At 33.4% G+C, this 27,051-nt stretch overlaps 1 protein-coding gene across 11 annotated transcripts in view; it reads left to right on the forward strand.

Annotated features, from left to right (window-relative positions):
- Nucleotides 1–27,051, forward strand: part of LOC107137246 (WD repeat containing planar cell polarity effector) — a 487,063-nt gene that overhangs the window by 269,151 nt on the left and 190,861 nt on the right. For 8 of the 11 annotated variants that reach the window (XM_048804219.1, XM_048804220.1, XM_048804222.1 and 5 more), the window contains 3 exons: nucleotides 12,326–12,440; nucleotides 14,962–15,095; nucleotides 18,437–18,628. In XM_048804219.1, the coding sequence (XP_048660176.1) occupies nucleotides 12,326–12,440; nucleotides 14,962–15,095; nucleotides 18,437–18,628 (441 nt within the window). Of the gene's footprint in view, nucleotides 1–12,325; nucleotides 12,441–13,900; nucleotides 14,016–14,961; nucleotides 15,096–18,436; nucleotides 18,629–27,051 lie in introns of those variants that run through there. The other 3 variants (XM_048804228.1, XM_048804227.1, XM_048804229.1) reach the window with 2 other exon arrangements.

Below are 27,051 nucleotides of genomic sequence, written 5' to 3' on the forward strand. Positions count from 1 at the left end.
ACAGAAATAGAGGAGGCCAAAGGGCTGATATCTTGGGTCCCCTAACATTTGGAGACTGGGGAGGTGGAAAAAGAAGGTGGATGATAACAAAGGGAATATGGTTCCCTGAAAAACAGGTTTCAAGAATAAAGTCAAGTGTTACTAGAATGCAAGATAGCAGTAACCAGATGCCTGAGATTGTCCATGGGGTGGGTAGCATGCGCGTCACTAGTGACCTAGATAAAAACAATTTCAGGGGATGGTGAAGGTAGAAGCCTGATTAAAAAGTATTTAAGAGAAAATGGAAAGAGAGAAATTAGGGGTTTACAATATAACAATGGGTTTAAGGTTATAAAGGAAAATGGAGAAATAGGAAAAAGTGAAATTAAAAGAGTTTTGAAGTTTTTCTTTTTTACATGGGAGAAATTATAGATGCTGGTAGGCTAATGAGTGTGGTTCTATAGAAAGGAGGGCAGTGCAAGGAAAGGGAGAAATTAATTGCTGGAGCCAATGGCAAGAAAAAAAATAAAAGAAAAATACACCTACAAAGGAGATAGGGACAGAAAATAGATGCCTTATGCGATGATATCATGAAACTGTCCATCAGTGGGGACTGCTTAACTCTACACTTCTTGTTACGTGAGAAAACCAAGCTCACGTTATGTAATGTTTTTTGAAGTTCTGGGATACACAAGATAACATATGAAAACATTTCTGATTAACACAACATATTATTTAGAAATGTTGGGATAAAATAGAAGAACCTGTTAATATTTGAAAGTAGTTATCTTTGATGAGAAACTAGGGAGATAAGGCAGTAAATAGCTGTTTTGACTCTAAGTATTCTTTGACGGTTTAACAATTTATACATTCATTTCTTTATATCCTTTTAAAATGTACTCAGAGTATCAGTTTGGGTCTTGTAAAAAGCACATACCAAAATGGTACTGGTGGTGCAAAAGATTTATAGAGGAGATAAGAAAGATAATGGGGAAGGAAGCAGAAGTAGGTCAGGAGAGCTGTTCAACATTGGGGCTGATCTGAAACTCTTGAAAGGAGAGGGAAGGAAGAAGGATTGTGTAGAAAGAGCCATAGGCTGAAGCATGATGCTGAAAAAATTTCAGCTGAGCCAAATGTTGCTCCTTACAGGAGTTTTCTATTGAACAAAATTGGGCTGGTCCCATACCCCATTATCCTCAGTCATTGGCTGATATTCAACAGGGAAAGTGTAGCGTCCCATCAGTCAGCTATTCTCCTAGCCTTAGTTTTTCTTGAAGGAGCTCTGATTGGTTCATATTAAAGCCATCACACTCACAAAAGTTTACATTGAACATTTTATAAAGAATGTATGTGTGTGCCCCTGGTGGCTTGGGAGGCTAAGACAGGAGGATCTCGAGTTCAAAGCCAGCCTCAGTAAGGCGAGGCGCTAAGCAACTCAGTGAGACCTTGTCTCTAAATAGAAGACAAAATAGGGCTGGGGATGTGGCTCAGTGGTTGAGTGCCCCTGAGTTCAATCCCTGGGACACCCCCCCCCCCGAAAAAAAAAAAAAAAAAGCATGTGTGTGCTTTTGCACTACATACAACACTATAGGAATTTTAATGTTCAACTAGTGAGCTTAATATCTTGTCCTAATAATCACTCTTGTTTAGTCAAAAAAATTCACTCCTTTCTTGGAAAGATAGAAAAAAATAATTTGTTTTAACTTGACAACTTGAATCCAAAGTTTGATGACCTGTGATAATCTACTGATGCATCAGTTGTTTACATTTTAGAACCCAGTTTTGAAACATGCTTATGACAGAAAATTTTCATTCTCTTTATAATAATGTGTCTTTGTATCATCAATGAACATTTCCTTTCTATTCTCTTCATGAATGGTTCTTTCTTCTCTTTTATTTACTGTTTTCAGTTTAAAACATTTCTCTAAAGAAACTCATAACTTCTTGGCTCTACCCTTGGCATTCATATTTAACAATGCTCTGGAAGCTTCAAGGTATTTTGCCTCAAAGGAAGTCAGTTGAAGACTACAGGCTTTAGCTGGGGTTGTGGCTCAGTGGTAGAGCACTTGCCTAGCATGTGTGAGACACTGGGTTCAATTCTCAGCACCACATATCAATGAATAAAATAAAGGTCTACCAACAGCTCAAAAAATATTAAAAAAAAACTACAGGTTTCCCTTACATATTCTATTTAATTGTAAATACATGTAAAGCTAAATGAGTTCAAAATGTGAATAATTTAATTTTCCCCTGTTGATTTCCATATGTGTTTTACAAAGTAGAAATAAATATGAGAAATTTATCTAAGTTTTAAATAGAAAGTTAATAGAGAGTAAAGTAATGGGAAGACTTCATTCATTATACTTGAATGTTTGTACTTATTTTTTATATAAAAACCTAAGTGACTTATTTTAAATGTAGAACATTGTATTAGATACACAGGTTGAAGTGTGCCAGATAGAAATGTGTGTACAAACTAAGCATTTAAAGTTGAGCATGATATTTGAGAATACTGTATTATAAATGTGCCAGTGCTAACTGATAGAAAGCTTCAAGCCTTTTTTGCCAAATTATAATTTATGCCTCTTAGTTAAAAAAAAAAATTTTTTTAGTTGTAGGTGGACACAATCCCTAAATTTATTTTTATGTGATGCTGACGTTACTTCAGTTATCTGTGCCAGTGTTTATTTAGCTGTGAAATGATGGTAAAAATATCCAACTCATAGGTTTATTATACGAATTAATTTTACACATGTGAAATATTTAGAACAATGTCTGGCACAGATACCTGTATTCTGAAGAAATAAATTTAATCTGTATGTCAACTCAAACTTTTCAACAACTCTGACAGTTTTTTTAATTAAAAAAATTATTATAAAAACACATAACATAAAATTTATCATCTTAATCATTTTTAAGTGTCCGATTCAATTAAGTATGTTCACATTTTTGTAAAACAGATGTTTAGAACTTTTTTATCTTGTAAAACTCAAACTGTACCCATTAAACAACAGCTCCCCTGAGCTCCTAGTAACCATCATTATATTTTCTGTTTTACAATTCCACCAACAGTACAAAATTATTCCAATTTCTCCATATTCTCAACAACATTGATTTAGTTATTTTATCACTCTAAATCACTACCATCCTGATGGGTGTAAAGTATTATCTTCTAATTTTGATTTGCCTTTCTATAATGGTTAGTAATATTTTTGCATGTACTTATTAGGAGTTTGTATGTAATCTTTTCAGAACTGTCTCTGCAAGTCTTTTGCCAATTTCTTTTTTTTTCCTCTTTCCTTCTACTCCTCCTTTCTTTTTTCTTCAGTACTGAGGATTGAACCCAGGGCCTCTTGCATAATAGGCAAACACTCTGCCCTGAGCTATACTCCCAGCCCTTCCATTTATCCACTGGGTTATTTGATTTTTTGTTGTTGTGGTGGTGATGGTTCTAGTGGTTGTTGAATTATAGACATTCTTTATATATTTTGAAGATTAGCCCCTTTTTAGCAATATGATATGCAAAATTTTCCCCATTGTATAGTTTACCTTTTCATTCAGTTGAGTGTGCCTTTTGATACACAGAAGTTTTTATGTTTGATATAGCCTCATTTGTCCGTTTTTGATGTTGTTGCCTGTGCTTTTGGTGTCCTATCCCAGAAATCATTGCCAATTCTGATATCATGAAGCTTTTACTCTACATTTTCTTTTGGAAGTTTTATAGTTTTGGGTCTTAACATTTTATATTTTTACTCCATTTTGAGTTAATGTTTGTATATTGTGTGAGGTTCAGCTTTGTTCTTTCATATGTAGGTATTCAATTTTCTAGTACTATGTGTACCATTTGTCTTTCCCCTTTGAATGGTCTTGGTACCTTTGTTGAAAATCATTTGACCATGTATGTGAAGGTTTATCTCTGGAACAGAATATATTCCATTGATTTATGGGTTTTTCTTAGCCAGTACCACACTATTTTTGATTACTATAGCTTTGTAATATGTTTTGAAATCAGGAAATGTTAAGTCCCTCAGTTTTGTTCTTTTCAGTCATTTTTGTTATTCAGGGTCCCTTGACATTCCTAGTCAGCTTTTGAATAGGCTCCACTCTTTTCCATTTAAATAAATAAGCACAGTTCTTATTCAATCCCATATCCCCTCCCCTCCAGGCACTACCTTTTCCTTCTGAATCATATTTCTCAAAAGAATTGTCTGTATTTGGAGTCCATTTCTTATTGTTTACTCAGCATTCAATCAACTTTCTTCTTCTTCTGTATTCGACACATATTCTATCAATTTGTTTCTGCGTTGTTCACCATCAGATTTCCATCTCCCAAGAGGGCATTTATCAAATATTTGAGAGGAGACATTGTAAAACTCACCACAGGTATTTTGTGAAATTTTTTCACTTTAATCAGCATTTTAAAAAATTTTTAATTGAAAAAGTAACTGTTAATCTTTATGGTAACAGTGTTATGTTTTGATGTATTTATACATTGGAGAGTGATTAAACAAATCAAACTAGCAAATCTGTTACCTCATATTTATCATTTTTTTTTTGTGGTGAAAACATTTAAAAACTACTTGGAGCAATTTTGGGATTTGTAGCATTTGTCTGTGTCTGACTAAATGTTCTCCAAGTCCATTCATGTTGTCCCAAATGACAGGATTTCTTTCCCTTTTAAGTCTGAATAATATTTCATCATGTATATATACCACATTTTCTTTATGTGATCATTTTTAGTTTTGGATATTTTTTTGTTTTGGTTTCTACTTTAACAAAAAGCAATAGTAACAGTTTAACAATATTCAACTCTTAAGAAGTTTCTGTTGTGCTTAAACCTACCATAATCCTCTATGGGATAAATTAGGAAGATTAAGGGTGAGTGTGTGTATACGTGTGTGTGTGTGTGTGTGTGTGTGTGTGTAAGTAAACTCAGGAAGTGCTATTGTTAGTCTTGAAGATGGACCAATTATGTGAAAAGTTTCTAAGGTTTCTGGAGGGTTGTAAAAGATTATTATTTCATGCTTTAGGAAACACTCTTATGCTTATGCTACTTTAATATGGATTATAGAGAAGGAGACTTGCAAGGTATAAAGGTCAGTTGTTGAGTATGTTCCAATAAAAGAGACTAGACAAGGAAGTATATTTAAAATGGTAGGCCTGAGGTAAATGGAAGAGACCCAGTAGAATTTACTGGTGAATTTGGATCTTTGTAGGTAAAGGAGAGCAATTAAAAATGGAAATCTCAAAACAAACATCTTTAATGTGTTAAAATTTAAAATAATAGATAATCCCCACTAATTGTAACATGGAACACAGCACAAACATATATAGTAAAAAGCAAATGTTCCCCCCACCCCAAACTCATTTCCCTCTCCAGTGGTAATTTTGGTTAGTAGCTTGACTTATATCCTTCTTCAAACATTCATCTGTGTATGTGTGCGTATAAATGCATATTTTAAAAATAAATGGAATCATACATATTATTCTATAACTAGCTTCACACAACAATAGATAGTACATCTGCCAGTTATCTACAGATAATTCCTTTTTCCCCCCAGTACTGGGGAATAGACTCAGGATCTCATGCATGCTAAACAGGTGCTCTACCATTGAGTTGCTGCTACAGCCTCGACCTCCATATTTTTAATAAGTGCACACTAATCCATAGTTTAGATGTAGCATACTTTACAATTGTTGTCAATATCATTAGTAAATAAGAAAATTGGATATGGATGAATAATCAAGGCAATATATACTTTCTGACTCTTCAGAAACACATTTGTACCCTCTTTTTAAAGCCATAAAATAAGAATTATATTTGTGACCAGATATTTTAAGAGCTTATTTTAAAAGTTTTATAGAAAATTACCAAGTAACACCCAAACATTAAAAAGAAATCCCTAATATCAACTTTTTAAACAATCTATAAACCAAGAAGTTAAATTTGATGCCTTCTAGCTCCCGATCCTGTGATGTGCCTACTACCAGCAGTTTTGAGCTTATTCTTTCTGACATTTTTGTGTTTATACAATCTCATTATGCATATGTGAACACATACCACACTTGTTTTTTTCTAGTAAAATGAGATTATGCTGCTTGTGTAGATATATAACTTAAAAATTGTGTAGATCTATAACTTAAAAATTAGTTGCTTTACAATGTATCTTGGATTTGAGCAGAAAATTTCTGATTAATTAAACTTATCTATCTCTTATGTTATCTCTATTTATTTTCTTGTACTAACAACAGTCACAATAGCCAAACTCAGAAGCAACTGATTTATTAACTGGAATGGTAATTTATCAATTTATAATGTGAGATATTTATCTGACATCATAGACATTGCTCATTTGCTTGGGGCATTCCCACCTGATGGATGAATTACTCAAGAGTCTAAATTATAGATAAGAAAGCTGATTGGTGAGCAGAGAATTAGAACAAAAGCAAGGATATGTTCTAACAGGATATTTCTAGCATGCTCAGGTAGCTCTATGTCTTACCCTGGAGCTCTTTCTATCTTGACAACTGGCATTAGTCATCAGAGTCATAGCCCTGAACATGGCTAGAGACACAAAGCAGGTTTGCTTCAGGGTCCTTATCTGGGTTGTGCACTGCCCACCTCTCCATTTGGCACATCTGGCCAGGTCTTCATTTATGACAAAAGGCAGCTTAATCACATTACCCTTCCTTTATGTGAGAAAAGTATGATTAGAATTTGAGGAGCTCTCAAATCTGCTTGATGGAAACATGGAAAACATGTTGGCCTCCACAGTAATGCATTTACAAGCACTCTTTAGATGAGGTTCTGAAGAGGTGGCTAACATGGAGAGCTGTGATTATCACAACATCCCAAACATTGACAACTGTCCCTGGTGACCAAAATCATTTCTTGTTGAGAACCATTGGCTTAGAGTGAAGAAAAGATCCAGAGAAAGGGAAACCAGATGGCATGTTGCATGGAAGTCAACATAGTTAAGGATGTCAGTTCCTCACTGACAGGGAGAGTATAGAAATGGTATTAGCAGACCTGGTCTTTGCTTTCCTACTAATTATGCGACTTTTGATTAGTTGCTTTACTCTTCTGATTGGGAATTAGTATAAGAATTAATCTTACTTTTTTAGCTTTCATATTTATTGTGTGCTAAATTTATACTGGCATTTTTACATTCATTATAGTGTATGTCTTTTGTAAATTATGTTATGAAATATAATGTTTTATATCATCTGGTATGTCTTCCTGTTCATTTCTTGCCACTTATTTTACCCTTTTAGATATAAAAACTACTAATAGATGTAAAGCTTACCTTTTGATCTTTTTGTGATTTTGACCATGATTACAAATATTTTTCTTGGAATGATCGCTTTTGCTTACATAAACACACAAAATTAAAATGTAGCATTATTTGTTTTATGATGAGAATAATTAATAAAATGAAATTTGTTAAATTGAAATAAACTTATCAGGCAGCTACATTTTTAGATATGAATGTGTTCCATATATCAAATAACGTTACACAGCTCTTTGAGAAACTACACAACCAACACTTCTCTTTCCAGAAAAATACCTGTTTATTTCTTAAAGTCAGTTCTGAATAGTGAGTCCATTTGATTTTTTTTCATCCTTGTCTTAGCTACATTTACTTTTGTCTCACTACTTTAATGGATTAGTCAGACGTGGTTTTCCTCTATACTCAATAAATGTTTGCTGAATGAAGGAATAAATTACAGAGAACATATTCTCTCTTTTCTAGCAAATTATCTGCTAAAATAATCGGTGATTCTAGTCTTCATTATAGATTTCCCTGTGTAAAATTGTTAATATCTGTGGTTTTCTCAGTTTCTCTGGAATTCATCCAATGGATTGGATTTTAAGGGAGTATGAAGTACCATTATCATGCAAATTCACTGGGCCTCTAGGAAAGTGGCTCTATCATACTTTATTTTCTCAAGCCCTAGAATTTACTCCCAGCATCTTGATTACTTGTTGACTCTCTAGATTGTAATGTTTAATACTGCTATCTCCCACATGGATCTTAAAGATCTCATGGGATCAGTCTTGGCTGTCCACCAATCGTGGATTGAGCATATCACCCATTGTTGATTTTTAGTACTGACCATGAATGCCTTTCCTTATCATTTCTACCCATGTGTGATAATAATCACATGAATTGTGGGGCGGGGGTCTTTCTTAAATAGTGAAAATATTGATTCAATGGTCACTGTTGATCACTATTGTAAAAGAGCTTATTCACAATTACTTGTACTAGTTCGTCAATACTTGATACCAGGTGTGGTGTGTTTCTTTTCTTTGTATGTTCTAAGCTACCTCTTCTAAGAAGCAGTCCTCTATCCTAACTAAAGCCACGTCTCTAAAACGAGATCTTTTGTATTCTATACATCTTCCACCAATTTGTTTCTGCCTTGTGTACCATCAGTTTTCCATCTGTATATTTGGTACACAGAAGGTGCTCACATAGTTTTTGAACTATTGAGTGGATGAAATAGACATTTTTGTTTATATTCTGATTTGATAAATGATGTAATCTTAATTTTCTGTTTCTTCTCAAAGTACCAGTTTACTTCCAATTAAGTACTCACTCTAAGCACTGTAGACTCTAACTTCGGCAAGAGAAACCAATTTGAAGAGCCATCCAAAGAACCTTAGAATCATTTCCGAGTTTCTTAAAGAGAAAACATACCTCTCTGGTATAAGCTCATTGAAGAAAATGAGAAGAAGGAAATGATGCAGTCATTTCCTGGAAGGATGTCAGAGAAAACAAGTCTCTGTTCCTATTCTGCCTTAGTTGTCTCCTGCATAACAAACATTATTCAAATTGAGACAATGTTGGGAAATCCCACTGGCCTTCTCATCCTTTCATCCTCAGGGCTCTTCTCAAGCTCATATCTGCTTTAGAGGTGCCTCCCTTTCCACTTAGCCTGCTCTTTTTCATTTTTCTGAGCTTTCAGAATCCTGAAACCCCTTGCCTTTGGAATAGGACACTATCTTGGTGTCCTTTATCCTTCTTGCCCTAATAAATCTCACACAGGCCTTTTCCTTTTTGGAGGCTTTAAAGACTAACCACTTTGGGAAAACAGGCAGAGGTGAGACTAACACCTTCCTGTCTGGGCTGGAATATTCTTTTCGAGTTTCAGACTATTTTTTTCCTATCTCTACTTATCTCCTTTACTACCTCCAGGAGTGTCTTTGGCACCAGAACTTGGAAATCTCATGCTTCCCCACAGGGTGTTTTATAAAATGCATTAATTGGCTTATTAATTTATGTATTTCTTCATATTCCAAAATCTGGTATCAGGGATGCCTTTAGCCACAGAACATTTTGAGAGATCTGAAATGGTGGACATACCTTTATCATAACAGGTGCCCAAATTCAGTTTCAGTAAGAAGAATAACCTGATCTTTTAAAATGTCTAAAGTTGGGATACCCCAGAGTTCATATGTTGGACCCCGCCCCACATTTCCTAAGAGCTTGCCCATTTTCATGACTTTAAATACTACCTTTCTAGTGTTAATAACTCCCAAATATACATATCTAGTCCCCACTCACAGTAATTTCTGATTTTCTATTGGATATGTCCAGTTATTTCCATAGACACTTTAAATTTATGTCCAAATACAAACTCTTGATTTCCCATAATCTGAATTTTTTTTCTCCTCTAACATTCCTTATCTCACTAACCTGGTTGCAGAGACCAAAAACTTTGAGTCTTTCTCTTACAGGCCTCATCCAACCCTTCAGCAAGTTCTAGTGGATACTCTTTAAAATATATCTCAAATATGTCCACATATCATTTCTCCCAGCATTACTGTTCTGGTTCAAGTCATCGTCTTCTTCTACTGCAGTAGCCTTTTAATGGTCTTTTTTCTTCCACTTTTGCCCTGCCCCTCTTTAAAACATAAATTAGTTTGTAATTCTCTGCTGTATATACCCCACTAGCTTCTCATCAACAAGGTCCAATCTGTGACTCTTGACTATGTCTCTACCTTTTTCCTCTGTGAATATCCCTCTCCCTCATTTCCCTCCAGAGGTACTGGCCTAGTTTTCTTCAGTCACTCAGATACATTCAAACCTGAGTTTTTGCATTTACTGTTTGCCTTGAACTCCCTTTCTGCAATCATTTGTATGGTTTGTTCCTTCTCTTATTTGGATCTGTACTCAAATGTCATTTCCTCTTGGAGGCTGTTATTTCTTTAATTAATCATCCTGTTTAAAATAGCATCCTCCTAAAAATTCTGAACTTACTGTGTTTTTCCTCCTTGGTTCTTATCACTATCTAATACTATATTATCTATGTCCACACTCAAATGAGGACAGAGAAGGTAAGGGCATTGTCAGTTTTGTTCATTACTCTATCCTTAGCACTCAGAACAGTGCCTGGCTCATAACAGTGTGCTAAATTTATATATATATCTGTAGGTGAATGAATGAATATATGGATAAGTGACTGAACTTAGACTTTGAGAAAGATTCTGAAGGAATGTTCAAGACCCACAGTGCCCAAGTAGTGCCCAAGTGCTCTTATCTCCATGTGCAGATGGATTATCTAATGAAGAGTTAGTTTTGATTTTTTTCTCCAAATATATATTGAGCACCTACTGTATGCCTGGCGTTATACTAGGCATTAATGATACAAAGATAAACATAACCTAACCAATGTGCATAAGAAAGTAGGAGTCAATGAATAATTAGGAAAAGAAGTGCTTAGAAGTATAAGATATAAATTTTTAGTAGATAAAAATTAACAGAAAAGGATAGGTGTAGCTCAGTCATGGAGCAGTTGCCTAGCATGCATGAGACCCTGGATTCAATCCCCAGCACTGAAAAAAAAGAAGGGGAGAAGAATCTGTTGAGAGAGGAAGCTAGATATGAAAGATGATCCTAAAATTGCCTGAGAAGGGAAAATTTGGGAAGTGAAGACCACATGCTGTTTTGCTGTGAGGAATTCCTATAGGGATTTTGTCAGCATTTTCCATCAAGACATCATGCAGGGATGCATGTAATTCAGTGGAGATTAATTAATTTGTGAAGTATTTTGAAACTCCTGGAACAAATGTGCCTTCTCTTACTAGTCTCTGAAACTCATAACAGTGATTAAGTCTTCTTTCCCTGCCTGCCTTAGCTCTTATAGAAGTATTAACATGAAATAAGATAGTGCATCTGTTGGTAAGGACAAAGATTCTAACACTGTATATAAAGGGACCCCCTTCAGTTTCTTTTCTGATTCATACACTTGAAATCTGTTGGGCAGTGGTAGAATAGTAGGCTTTCTTTCTAGAACTCTGGTCCCTGGTGCTGCTTGTCTTTCACACGGGTCTAAATATGTCTTAACATGGAATCATCCTCTCTAGCTAGGACACGAAGCCTAGGTGGGTGGGGAATTCCCCTGTTTTATTTAAATCATAGTTTTCTTTTCGTTTGGCTAGCATATTCATGATTAGTTTACTGACAATTGGGTTTTTTTTCTTCTTATACCATATGCTATTCCATGATTCATCAGCTTTGAGTCTGTTGCCTTGAAGGTGAAACAATTTCTTCCAATGTTGATATTTCAAAATCTCATGGATAACAAGCAGACGCATATGCATAGTCCTTTCAGAAGTTTTAAACATTTGGAGATGAATGAATTATGCTGCTACAAATGGAAAGAAGCAGTATAAACTTATAATTTTGATATCCAGTCATCTTTTGTTGGGTGATTGCTTGAACACTGATTTTGATAAAATCTGGAAGCTTTATTATATTATTCTCTCCTTGTGAAATTGTTTATGGTAGGTGTTATTATTTTTAAAATTTAGAATTTTACTTAATTGCCTTGATTTACATGCATTATGTTAGACTGACAAGATTTTTATTTTTGGAAATAAGTAGGATTTAAATTCCAAATAAATCAACATTAGCTGTTTATATTGTAATAGTAGCTTCTTTTATATATGTAATGTATAACAATGACTGTTCAAACCTCAAGAAATATTCTTTTGGTATCTGATACAGAAAACATTTCAAATATTTTAGTAGAATATACTATGTTTTATGAAAGCAAAACAAAACAGTTATTTCTGCCTGAACATTACATATTTAGAAGATTAAGCTTCTAATAAACATGCACTAAGATTTCTGCATATAGCTTTAATCAATGTACTTAGTGTTTTGCATCATTTAGCCACCTGTCTCTTTTTTACTAAGAATGTCTGTGATTATTTTTCAGTGAACAAAACTTCATGATTTCATGATGTAAATAACTGTATAAGTTTTACATTTGGAGAAAGATTTTTAAGATTCTAATTCTTAGCATGTCTTCCTCTCTCCCCCTTACCTGATTTTAGCTCCTCTTTGGTTCAGGTGTGCTGGTGTCCCTAAGTCTTTCTGGGCCGCAGCTGGAGAAAGTGGTGATTGACAGAAGCCTGGTGGGGAAGCTCATCTCAGACACCATCAGTGATGGTAATTACCCCCATGTGCAAATCAATTGCCTACATTAACAGTGGGGCAGGAGAAATAGTGTGTCAACAGGTAGACTAATTATTACCACTGGGGACTTGCAAACACAACAAGTAATTGCTTGTAATAGCATACTTACAACCCCTGGGACCAATACAAGTTTGAACTAATATTAAATATCAATGTTTTTTTCTTGTCAAGTGTTAGACTCATATTCTGAGTATTTTTCAGTCTTCCTTTAAAAAAACAAAACCTTATTTTTAAAATAGGTTTTTTTCTATTCTTTCAAAATTATTCCTCTGTTACTGACATTTCAAATATTTTCATATCGAAATTAATTTTGAATAAATAACACAAATATGTCTACACAGCCACCAGTTGAAAAAAGATCATAAGTGCTTTGGCTCTTACAGAAAGATTCTTTGTTATTAAAACCTATGAATACTATATTTTGGGAGATGTGAGGCTATATTTTCTAAGTATTAAAAATCAGTGCTATTCTGGGAGTGTAGCTCATTGATCAAGTATTTGTGTAGCATGCATGAGGCCTTGGTTTTAATCCCCAGCACCACAAATAAAAAAGAAAGAAAGATCAGTACCAAAAATACTGGATAAATCTGGTTCTATTAAATGGCACCACAAGTGTATGTATCGTTGGTACAAAGCACAAAAAAAGATTTTAAGCTACTTATTGAATAGGAAGGTTAACTGACATTTATTAAGTCATAAAAGCTCAGTGATAGGTGCCAACCCACCTATATCATTTAATCCAAGAAAATAACCATATAAGATATAGTTATTTCCATTTTTATTAGATGAGGACCCTGAAGTTGAGCTACTCAGGAATATGCCCAGACTTACAGAGCTAGAGAATAACTGAGCTAAGATTTGAACACAGGTTCTGACTACAGTGCTCATTTTTTTTCCATAACACTATGCTAACTCCTGAATTTTTTATGATGATGTTCTTTCATTCAAAGTAAATGGTCTAAAAACAGTTTGTATCATCATGAAAGGTTAAAATGGTTAGTATCTTAAATTGAATAATCAAAGGAAAATGTAGTCTAGGGGAGGAGAGGACAGAGGTGAGAATAAAAAAACCTTCTGTCCACTGTGTGCTCTCTGAACAAATCAGACACAATCACGTCACCTTAAAAAATAAATACTCTGGCCAGCACGGTGGCACATTCCCATAATCCAAGCAGCTCCGGAGCCCAAGGCAGGAGGATTTTGAGTTCAAAGCCAGCTTCAGCAAAAGCAAGGCGCTAAGCAACTCAATGAGACCCTGTGTCTAAATAAAATACAAAATAGGACTGGGGATGTGGCTCAGTAGTCGAGTGCCCCTGAGTTCAAGCCCCAGTACTAGGAAAAAAAAAAAAAGCACTCTGCAGGATTGCTGTAATTAGCAACATTACTGATAACAAGAAAAAGATTGTAAGCATGCCATTTCCCCTTCCTTGTAGGAATATGGTGCTGAGGAAGCTTCCCTGTGGAAGAGGTTCCATTTTCATATTCTAATAAAAGAACATTGCAAATGAAATTGTGGCTGTGATGATTTTGTCATATTGATGCTCCTCTGTAAGAATTAAAAGGAGACTTCCAATACTATTCATGTCTTTGAGTTATCTTTTTTCACTTGTTTCTTTTATTTGTACCCAAAATAATACACTCTCATGGGACTATGATAACAATGTGATTTCTTGGCAGTTCTCCAGATTCTCCTGTAATTGTGTAGATACACTGTTGGTCACTGCTTGAATGGCCAGGGGTATAAAAATACAAAAAAAAATTATAAAACATTCAATAATTTTTTATGCTGGGAATAACACGAAACATTCCTCAGGTTCCTATTATATATTTTAATCATAATTTCATATACCATTAATGGTTGTTTATATAACCCTGCTATTAATTATCTATCTACTTGTATGCTTTAGAAATGAAGCTGTAGATGTGTTTTTGCTAATCTTCATTATAAATACTAACTTAATATTCATTCTGGATATTTTCATGCAAGCTGTTAACCCTCAAAAGAAGGATCACTAATGAAAATTTTAAAAAGAGATTGGTAGAGAACACTGATTGGTAGTATCCCCTAATCAGTCCACTTATTTTTAGATGGTTTGTGGTATATGAACATAGAATTAGAGTCTAAGCACAAATGAAAATAAATGTTGTTTTTCCATCATCATATTCAGGTGTGAAATAGTCTTTCTTTTATGCTTTTCTAGTCTTGGTTCCACATATGTATCATTTAGAGTGATCTCCAAACATCAGTGTATATTGAAATAGTCATAAGAAAAAGGGGAAGACACCAAATCCATATGAATAGATTGACAGTTATCATTCATTTTTAATATGTTCAATATCCTTGTAAAACATCATGCTATTTAGGAGACATTAGTGATTTCAATTATATTTATCTTCTGAAAATAGATTTTGTTATAGTATTTCAGTGAAAAACATCTGTTATATTCATTATAATTTTATTCTAACTGGTATTATCAAACCTTTTTTTTTTAAGCTCTTCTCACAGACAGCTTCATCATCTTATCATTTTTGGTGCAGAACAAACTATGTTTTATTCAGTTTTCCAAGAAGATGGATTCTCCTGATATAAACAAAAGATTGGAAAAACTCTCAGCCTTAGATTACAAGGTAGAGATTTCAATGTGTATAGTCATATTATTAGTTCTTAAGGCATACTAGAGTATTACATGAATTGATGTTATGTTTATTTTCCTTGAACCTTTCAAGATTTCAGAAAAACCAGAATTATTGTAGGATTAAGCTTTATTCATATAAACAGTGGACATCCTAACTTTTCTTTTTCACTCTATGAAGAGAAGGAGGTCCTTAACACTGGCATATTTGGAGCAGTTTTTATAGTACTTATGGAAGTCAAAGGCAAGTTACACTTTTGAAAATGGTTTTCTTGCCAGCAGCAATATACACACCAATCTCATTTTCCCCTAAGAACTCATATAGCTGCTGTGATTTCCATTTCACAAGAAACAAAACATAAAACAACAATACCAGCCCCACCAACAACAAAACACATTTAAAAATAAAAGACTTATCAAGTACTTTATGTTTATTAACGCAAGATTTTTATTTTAAGTGATATGTTTAAATTTTTTTCATATTACATTTTAACCGCTGGGAAGACATACTCTCTGCTAGGATGGGTATCTAATACATTTTCCAGGCTGTTTCAGTTCAAGGCCTCTTTTCAGCAATGACTTGTGTTTGCAAGATTGATCCAGCCTCTGTGTCATGGATTTGAGACAGTTCACTGTTCATTGGGAACACAGCTGATATACAGCTTCCTTAAGAAAGATGCACACTTATGTCATACCTAGAGTATTTATAGCAAAGACAAAGATTTTTAGAAGCTAGCTCTGTGTCTGAAATTTGTGTATTTTTAGAAAAGTTGTATTTTACTGAGCTTTTTGCCATTTGGGATTATTATTTATTATGATTGACTTGGTAGTAGTATGGGGATTGTTTAGTAAAAGCATCTATTATTTAATAAAATTTTGGGGCATAGACTAAAGTACATGAAGCAAGGTTTTCATTATGGTTTAACTACAGTCTGGTTTTGTTTGTCAGCTTTGTGGTGCTTCTATAAAACTTTATGTAATATTGATTTTCTTCAATTGAAAAATCAGTGATACATATTAGATTTGGTTAGTCAAAAATATAATTTCCTTTAGCATTCTTAAAATGATGTTATTTTCTAAACAGCTACCTGTAGATTTATTTGAAATATTTTTTACTTACTGATATTGGCCTTTAAAATATGCCAGTATGCATTAACTGAAAACATTTAAAGTAAGTGTTGTTAATGATGTTATATAAAATTTTGTATGATTGTTTCTTCATCTTAGGTTTGATGAGTAGCTTGGTTAAGTCTTCTCAACTGATAGATAAATAGCTCCCTGATAATGAGGACAGAGAAAAACTATCAGGTTATCAGTTTTCCTTATGAAAATATGTGGAAAATAGACCTAGTCTTTGGGTTATTATACCTTAAACAGGCAATTAATTTTTTTACTCTTTATGCCTTTGGATTTGGAAAATTAGGAACATGGACTCTCCACATTATTTCTATACCTTTGAGAAGTAATCTCTTTCCCTTTGGAAAACCCATGAATTTCACTTCATATTTTAATATTTAAAATATAAATATATGAATAATTATATCCATTCAAAGGATATTTTAAGAAATTTGTTTATTATGACAGGATGCTAATAACTCCTGACCATGACAGACTACTAATACCATTAATATTCATAGGAAATGTGAAATTTCAGATAATTGATTTGCTTTATGTAAGAACTGAAAATGCCAGTCACTCATTTTAACTCTATTCTCTTGTCTAGAAATTTTTAAATAACATGCTTACATGGCAAGTTGTACATCAAAATAGAATGTGTGTGTATTTGTAAGTACTTAGCAATTCCAAAGTGGTATTTCTCTTAAGTATGAAGTTAATATACTGAGAACTTAAATATAGAAATTTGCACTTAAAAGCACAAGGTACACCTGTGTTTTGTCCTTGCCCAGTTGGATTTTAAATCAAGGAAGTGATAATAGAGAGTATTATAATTCTGCTTTTCTTTACAACTGTGCCATAATTTAATTATTTCAGATTGAAATAATTTTGGCAAAGGAAATTTCAGGGTAAATATTCCTGAAACTGTTGACCTTTAACAAGTTTTCCTGTCTATATTTTAAAAATCCAATTCAATTTAACATTGAAGGGACAGTGTAGGGAGTTAAATGTTTACCATGAGAGAACAACACTGGTAATTACTTTGATTTCAGTTCCTTTTGATGTGCATTCAGAGGATGAAGAGGTCAATAATATTATGGCCATGCAAATAGAAAAGGGTTCCTTTTGACCATATTGAAAAAAAATAGCAGAGGATTATTAAAGCATTAACCTTGATTTTAATGGCCTTGGTTGAGTGGTGAGATCACAATTTGGATGAGCCTGATTATTTACTAAATACAATACATAAATGCAACGGGTTCTTAACACCCATTGCACTCTGGCATTATCGCATTACTGCCATCCTTTGTTGCCTTGCAGACAGGAATATGAAAGCAATCTGTCATGTAGTGAGACTGGCTCCAGAAGCATTTCTCTGATAAGAAGACCCCCTGCCCTTTGCTAGTGTCTGGTCCAGTAGGCTTAGCCATGCGCTTAATCCCCAGAAAGTGGTTCGATTATTGCTGACCAGCAATGGCAAGATAGTTTTTTTTTCTTCCAAGCTATCAACCTTCCATTAATTCCTTAAGCAGAAATACGGTGCAATCTATATTTCCTTGGCATGTGTCACCCAGATGGTGCCGTGCTTATGTTTTCAAATAACCATGTTCCAAAATAACATAGTTTGAATAATAAATTCTACAAATCCTTCCTAAGAAAGAGGAGCATAATTCTCAGAAGCTGCATAAACTTTTACGCATGATGCTGTGGCTTATCCCTTTTATGCAGAATATATGTGTATATGTCTCGTATATTCTTTAAAGAGATATTTGCCTCAAGTTGTTTTTCCTTTTATTGTTGTCAGTCATTGTTAACATGTTATGTCTTAAACAGTAGTTCGACACTCTTGGTCAGCAGTACTGAACTTGTCATTTAATACAGCTGTTCTTAAATCCTATGTGTAGGTCGATGCTGTCAAGCAACCATGACTGTACATTTTGGTATTGATTGGAATTGCTACATTCAATTCCTTCCTAACTCACATTTCTTCTTTTCCTTTCCTCTGCTAAAAATGGGGAGAATTTGAACATATGTCTTTTTTATATATGTGTCAAAAGAATTTGGTAAATTCTGACACTTTCTTAAGCACATGTTTAACATGCATATTTACTTGCATGTATTTACATTTACAGATGCTTTAATTTTAGTAATACTTCAAAGATTTTGCATCTTTAAAAAGAAATGTTTCTTGTATTCTTTTTTTTTTTTTTTAACTATTAGATTTCCTATTATGAATTACCTGGTCCAGTAAACAGGACAGCAGAGCGTCGTCTAGCTATCAATTGTATTCAGGATATGGTTGTTTGCTGGTGGCCACTGGTCAGTGATGATGCTTGGCCTTGGGCCCCAATTTCTTCAGAGAAGGACAGAGCCAATCTTCTGATCCTGGGTTATACTCAAGGAAAACTGGAGGTAAATTTAAAATAAATATATATCTCTTAATGAAGTGCAAGTAAAATAGTGTTATTAGTTTTGCTGTTCTGAGAAAAATATGAATATTGTCTTAAACCTATTGTTTATTTTCAAATACTCAAAAAAGGAAATTATATATGAAATGAAATCTTAAAAAAGTATGAGAGCTAGAGGATAAATGGACAATTCCAAGGCTGACTGGAATACTGTAATGATTAAAAACACAGGCTTCTAGGTTCAAATCTAGCTCTTCTACTACTTAGCTGTATGTGCTTGAGCAAGTTACTAACCTCTATGTGCTGTAGTTTCATTATTTGAAAAATAAGTAAATATAGATGAATAAGTTAATACATGCATTTAGAGTAGTACTTATATACAGTAAACTCTGAATCACTATTCACTATTGTCATTATCATTAGTACTATCCTACAATTTGTTCATTATTTCATAACTATGAAAGTTATGTTACCAGTTACTCTCTTCAGACTTCAATCAGTCAATTAACAAACATTAGTCAAATGCCTATTTTGTATAAGGCCTTGTGATGCCAAATGACCAGTGGGATGAGAAGATGTAAGAAAAGCTATAAAGCAGCAGCCTTCTCACTGCAGTATCCTGTCTCTAACAGAAGCACCAAAAACGTTAATCTACCAGGAGAGGACAAAATCCCCACTCTATTCCTGACAATGGTTTATTCATTCACTCTTGTAAGAAAACCTGTGTGTATTTTCAGTTTGTACCTATACTTTGAATACAGAATTCTCTGTTTATCTTTTTTTATAACTTGTAAAAAAGAGCTCTCCCTCCCTTTTTGTTCAAGTTTTATCTGGGTGAAATGGTGTGTTCCTTTATTTTCCTCTAAATCTGTTATCTTTTAGACTTCTGAAGAGTATTTCTCAGAATTAGTATTCTGAGATAACATGAACAAGTCTATTTTCTCTATCTACCTCTCTGATTTTATAAACTGGGAGACTGGCTTTTAAGACCAAAGAGTCCTAATATTTTATCCATAGTATTTATGCATGTCTTCCTTAGGAATCTTCTCAATCTGCTATAGAGAATTTGATTACTTTTTCTAGAATTTTTCCAATTCGGTTGTAATGACTAAAATCACTGAGAGTGCTTCAGATGTGGATTTTATGGGACAGAGCAAGTGCTGGTTCCCTGCACATCCTGTCTGTGTCCACCATTTTATTGATTTGGGTTCAGAAGCTCCTTGAGTAAAAGTCTTCATAAACATGATTTAAAGTAATTAAGCTAATTAGAATTCCATTAAATGTTCTGTATATAATAAAAGTGAAAACAATTAAATCAGCCTTTAGTTATACACTTTACAAATTACCTTCATTTGAAATGAGTGCACAGAATGAAATTAGGGTTGTCTAAAAGCATGTTCATATGGCCTGTGTCCCTCATTACCTGATGTCATCTACATCATAGACATCAGAGTTGAACAGATCTGGGTTTGTCTGTTGATTACACCATTGGCTAACTATAACCTTAATCAAGTTTATGCCTCTAAACTTCTTCCTGCCTTTTGCTAATTCTGTGTTCTGTGGCTTTAGGTAGATCACCTACCCTGGCTGACTCTAGTTTTCTTATTTTTAAAGTGATAGATTTAAACCAGATAGGTCACCTCCAGGTCCCTGACAGTTCAAAAATGTGCTTATCTGGATTCTGAAGCACAGATCTTGTTTAGCCATTGCCTGTTCAAATGACTTCAGTAGATGCTGAAACTAAATTCAGCCTCAACATTGAAAAGCCTGTGATGACTGGCCTTGACCTACTTTCCCAGTGTTCTTTTCTTATATAAATGTATGCTCTAGCCAGATGAATTACTTACTGCTTCATTATTTCCCATTACCTGCATGCGCACATTAATGGTTTTTCCTACCTGAAAAAGCTATGTCATTCAGCAACTATTGAGTATGACTGTAAGTAGATACTGTATTTCATACCAGGAGATATGATTAAGAAACTATCCTGCCTGCAGTGATCTTAGTGTCCACTAGTGAGAGAAAAAGTGTGAATGTGCTGTGGATAGAGTATGTGTAAACTAAAATTCGAACCACAAGGAGTTATTTATTCTGATCAGATGATAGGGAGGGGGAGTTAAAAAGACTTGAGTACCAAAAAGAATTATCTGATACTGAGTTTTCAGTAAAACTTACCTGTTAAATTACCTGGGTATGATGTCTTTTAAGGAGGATACAGTTTTTCATTACTGATCCATATTTAGAGTTTATTGTTTCTATTTTTTCCTGAGTTGTTTTCCATAATTTATATTTCTATAAAATTAAACTTTTTATATAAGTATTCAGATATATTTGCGTAAGGTTGTATATGATATTTTTGCATGATTTTTTTTTTAACTGCTAGGGATTAAACCCAGGGACTCACACATGCTAGGCAAATGCTTTACCACTAAGCTACATCCCAGCCCACACATGATTTTTTTTATTCACAATCATTGTATAATGTCCCCTTTTGACTCCAAATCTATTAAGTATATAATTATTTTCTTTCTGTAGCAAGGGCATTTATTTTAGAATATGACCCTTTCAGCTATTCTATCAAAATTAGCCTGCTGGGAAAATTTGTAAAGATATCTTTTTCAAAAATGTATTTGAACTTCAGTATGCCAAAAATGAATATTTTTTGGAAAAAAAATTATTTTCTCGGAAAATAATTGTTTTACTTTGTGTGTGTATGAAGATATAATCTTTAACTATGAAGTAGAGCATTTTTTTTCCTTGAAACTATCATGAATTAAAACCACCAGTCTATTATAGTAGTTTTCACTAGTAGTAGGGGACTTCTTGAACTAATCACCAGAATAAAGATACAGTGTGCTTTTATACCCTAAAATTCAAACTTTTTTTTTTTTTTTAAAGAGCAGTGTAGAGAAGAAATTTAATTTTTGGATCTGTTAAAGTATGGGTTTTAAAAAAGCATTTCCCATGTGGTTTTAATCAGTAAAGATAATAAGTTTTTATTTGGCAGGTTCCTAGAATAGTAGTTCCTAGCCTTGACAATATATTACAATCACCTCAGAGAGGATCCACCCAGACTAGTTCCCTCAGGATCTCTGGATAGGAGGGGCCTTCATAATCTTTTCCGGGTTTCCTTGGTGATTCTCCTGGGTATTCAAGTTGAGGCCCACTGCTTTATAGCAAACTTAAAAAAAAAAATTAGAGTTATCTTTTTTGCATAACATACCATGGAAAGGATAAAGCCCACATACTGAACCAAATAAGAGTTTTAACAGTAGATTCTAAGTAGAAAATTGGCTTACCAAGCAGCTAAAAAAAGAAAAAGAAAACAAAGGAGACAGAAATAAGCTTTCTGTGACTGAATTATCTGTCTTTCAGAGGAGAAACAGTTTTTAATTTATTTTATGGATATTAAAAAACTGCTGGTCTAATTTCACACCACAGAGCTCTAAATAACAGTCCATATCTTAATTAAAAGCATTAAGAACAGAGGTAGTTATTTAGTCTAAGAAAAAAAATTCTTTTGAAAAATATACAGTATATAGTGTGGAAAAAAATTGTTTGTTTTTTGGTATTGGGAATTGAATCCAAGAGTGCTCTACCACTCAGCTCTTTTTTAAAATTTTATTTTGAAATAGAGTCTCACTAAGTTGCCCAGGCTGGTCTTGAACTGTGATCCTCCTGCCTCTGCTTCCCAAGCTGGAATTACAGGCATTCACCACCAATTCTGGCTAGAAAAAGAAATTTTTATCAGCAAATTCATTTAAAATTTATTTTAATGGAGTATATGTACATTATTATATATAATATGATAGTCATTTTCACATATGCTTTTTTTTAAGGTACTGGGGATTGAACCCAGGGGCACTGTATCACTGTGTGACATCCCCAGGCTTTTTTTTTACTTTATTTTGAGATAGGGTCTCTGTAGTTTGTCTAGGCTGGCCTTGAATTTGTGATCCTCCTTCCTCAGCCTCTTGAGTAACTGGGATTACAGGCAAATACTACTGCGCCCTGTTCCATATACTCTTTATACTTCTTTTTAAAAAGTTATCACCATTTTCCTAGAACTATCTTTTTCATTCACTTTGACAATAATGTGATGACAACTTATTCTGCCCTTTTATATTTGAGCAGGTATTTTAACTTTTTAGATGTGTGGATGATAATACTTTCTGAGTATGGTGTAATTTCATAATATCTTACTCAGAAAAGATAAACTGTATTTGTTGACCAAATTAATCCAAAACACATCAGCAGACCTTTTAAACTTTAAAACTGTTGTCAGGATTATGGAAATATAACCTCACAAAAATACTTTTTCCGGGGCTGGGGATGTGGCTGAAGCGGTAGCGCGCTCGCGTATGGGCATGCGTGTGGCCCGGTTCGATCCTCAGCACCACATACAAACGAAGATGCTGTGTCCCCCGAAAAAAACTAAAAAATAAATATTAAAACTCTCTCTCTCTCTCTCTCTCAAAAAATATTTAAAAAATACTTTTTCCACATAAAAATTAAACACTGTTATTTCTGTGATTTTTAGAAACAATGACAAATGGAAAAGTAATAATGTGACCAACTGTTAAGATAATAAAATTAGACAAAGGAGGCATTTAAAAACCATTACAGATATGTTCAAATGAAAAGCCAAAATATTTAAGAAACATCTCTTCCAAAGAAATGTCATGTACTGTGTCAGCTTTTAGCCAAATGACAAAGGTATTCTGTTTTACGATTTTTTTTTCTAAAAGCTGTTTATTATAAAATAAAACACACATAAAGAAAAACACAAAGTAAGTTTCTAGCTTAACAAGCTATTATTAGGGGAACCTTTGAATTGAGAAATAGGATTGTGTGGTACTCTGGTGTAATCCCATGTGTCACAATCTTAACCCCTTCTCCTTCCCTAGAAGTCACTACCATCATGGTTATTAATCATTTCCTTGTATACCCATATAGTTTTTAGTTTTATCACCCAAGTGAATCCCCAGAAACTAAGTATAATATTATCCACTTAAAACATTTCAATGTATATTTTAAGTTTCTCTTAATTTACAAATTCCCATCCATTTCTTTTTCTTAAAATCTGTTGATGCACAATATATTCACGTATGGAAATGTCACAGTGAGACCCATTAATTTGTACAATTAATATGCATTAATGAGTATAATAAAAATGATCTGTTGACAAAAACTACAGTGTTCCACAGCCTGGGTATTGTAATTTGCATATGTATGGCATGCAATGAACATGTTTCTCAGTCCTTTGAAAATTCTGCTAGGTAGTAGTCAGTTTAGGCAAAACTAAATGTGATGGTATATTCTTTCATCACAGTCACGTAATTTCAGGTTCTTTCTCTCTTAGTTATTTCACTTTTCTGATATTAGCAACTACTGATGTTCAGTGCCTAAAATCCATTAATTTATTAATGTTGCAAATGGTAATAATTCTAATTATTTCCTTCCTTCCTTCCTCTCTTCCTTTCTTCCTTCCTTCTGAGTGAACCCAAGGGCACGCTTAACTGAGCTTCACTTGCATCCCTTTTTATTTTTTATTTTGAGACAGTATCTTGCTAAGTTGCCAACATAGGCATTGAACTTGCAATTCCTGAACTGGGATTACAGGTGTGTGTGTTCTCATAGCCAGCTAATTTTATTATTTATTTTCATTTATTACTTGTGAAACTTTTATGAAAAGACCCTTCCATTCAACTCCTATTTGTTATCCCAGTTGTTGTATTTATGCATGATAAGCAGAATAAATGTTGGATTCTTTTACCAGTTGTCAAAATAACAAGTTGATTCCCTGATTAAGGTTTTAATTTTTAAATATCAGTATTCGTTCACATATTTAAGCATAATTTGATTTGATATATTTCATATTGGTATCCTATGGAAGCTCATATTGCCCCATGTTTGGCCAGCAGGCTTCTCTTTTTCTCATGACCTCACAATCTTAGCTTCCCAGCTACCTGGTATTTCAGTATGTTTCCTGCTCATTTTTACATTTCCTATTTCAGATCTGGAATCAGTCATTTTCTAAGATCCTTTGGTTTCTTTGGAAAATGGTATTTAAGTCCACATCAGGATATATGCATATTGATTTGTTTTTGGTTTGGTCATTGTTTCTGTGTTTCTTCGTAGATAAAGAAGAAACGTATATAGATTTTATACCTATATACATTCCTAATGATTGCATATTGATACTTCTAACTCAAGTTCAGCACTGCATGTTTTCTAGTTTAACTTCTTCTGTATTACATCTGTATCTCCTCTTTTCCATAACAAAAGTATTAGTTTATATGACAACGCAAATTAGAGTATACCATAATTACTTATTCAATTTGCCCACATACCCAGTCTCAGAATAATCATACTAACGCTAACACTACTACTATAAATTGAGAGAGTTTAAAAAGTTTTGTCTATATTTTGCTCATTTCTCCACTCCCATTTTATTTTATTTTTTTAATTAGAGCTTTATGGTTTTACATAGTAGTTAGGTCATATCATACATGCATATAAATTGATTTCAGTTTATGATCCCCCCACTTTTTCCTGCCATTCTCCCCACTACTTCTACTACTCTACTAGACTTCCTTTTGCTTGTCTCTTAATTTGTGTTTGATTAGTTCCTTATGCAATCTTATTCTTCCCTCAAGAGGAATATATTATATATATTATATAATATGTATACATATATTATATAAAATATTATATATATATATAAAATCACAGGCATCTGGGTTACTTCCATAATTTAGCTATTGTGAACTGTGGTGCTATAAACACTGATGTGGTTGTGTCACTGTAGTGTGCTGATTTTAGTTCTTTGGGGGAAATACCCAGGAATAGAATAGCTGGATGATATGGTGGTTCCATTTCTAGCTTTTTGAGGGATCTCCAAGCTTCTTTCTAGAGTGATTGTAGTAGTCTAAAGTCCCACCAACAATGTACAGGTGTTTTGGTTTTTTTTTTTTTAAGAGGTTACTCTTAAACTAACTGCAATTTGTAATTATGGACTGACTTCTTAGTCAGAGAACAATTATTGTACCATTATTAGTAGGAGAATGGGAAAATGTGATCGAAGCCTGTAGATTTCATAATAATAATATTAATTTTATTATTTTGATTATCATAACATGACTGGAAAATAATTACTCATTTTTAAGAAATATACATGAAGATTTTTAGAGGTAAGGAAGTGTCAAGTTTACAATTTACTCTCAAACAGTTCCATGGGAAATGTGTGAAAGGGATAAGGGAAAAGGGAAAGGGAAAGAAAGAAGGGAAGGGGGAGGGAGAGAAGGAAGGAGGGATGGAGGGAGAGAGGAGGGAGGGAGGAACAGAAGAAAAGAATGATAACCAGTGCAGTAAAATAGTAACAGAAAACTAAGGTGAAGGATATGTGGAATGTCTTTATTTTTGAAACTTTCCTATAAATCTAAAATAATTTCAAAATAAAATCCTAAAAAAAAGAAAGTTAGCTTATTTGCAATTTGGGGAGTGATTTAAAGGAATCATAGAAATTGAGCAAAACATGTCTATAATTAATACATTTATCTAATTTATATATACAAATCAAGTTCATAATCATCTGATCTACTGCTACCTTACTGCCATAAGATGTGAGATAGTTATTTTGTTTATTTATTTATTTATTTTTGTTCCTTTCTCCTCACAACCTCACCGGCATTTATTGTTTCTCTACTGAATTGCCTTTGCTTCTTTGTTAAATATCAGTTGATATTTAACAAATTTGTATGAGTTTTTGTATTTCCTGAAGTAATTTTTGATATATTTTATTGATTTCATAACAAGAAATAGTCTTGTGTACTGGAGGATTTTATTAATACACGCAATATAAGTTTATAACTTTCACACATCAAAAAGTATAAATAAGAGAATATTTATACTTCCTAGTAGATAATTTCATCTTTCTAAACTTGTTTTTTTTGCTTGTAAGACATTTATATATTTATCCTATATACAAATGTCAAAAATAATTGAAAGCTATTAAAATAGCTGTATCAATTTGAAAAGATAAGTTACTATTTTGTTTTTAGTGCATATATTTGAATAAATGAAGATATGGAATAACAGGGAACTCTCATGATTGCTTATTGGACAGAAAATTAGTAAATTGTGATAATAGAGCAACTTAGCAGAAGCTAATATGATTGAAGGTGAGTTTTCTACAATAGGGAAAAATGATCCATATACAGAAGGAGGCATATATAATAGTATTCATAGAAGCATTGTTTATAATAATAAAAAAATAGAAACAATTTGAATGTCTACAAATAAAAACATTTTGTGTCATTCAGAGAATGGAATGTTATATAGAACTTTAAATGACTGAACTACAAAGCTATGTGATTATGTGAAATCTCAAAAGAATCAGTTGAGCAAAAAGAAATTACAGTGTGA

This window comes from Marmota marmota, unplaced genomic scaffold (genome assembly GCF_001458135.2).
Source record: "Marmota marmota marmota unplaced genomic scaffold, marMar, whole genome shotgun sequence".
Taxonomy (NCBI): domain Eukaryota; kingdom Metazoa; phylum Chordata; class Mammalia; order Rodentia; family Sciuridae; genus Marmota; species Marmota marmota.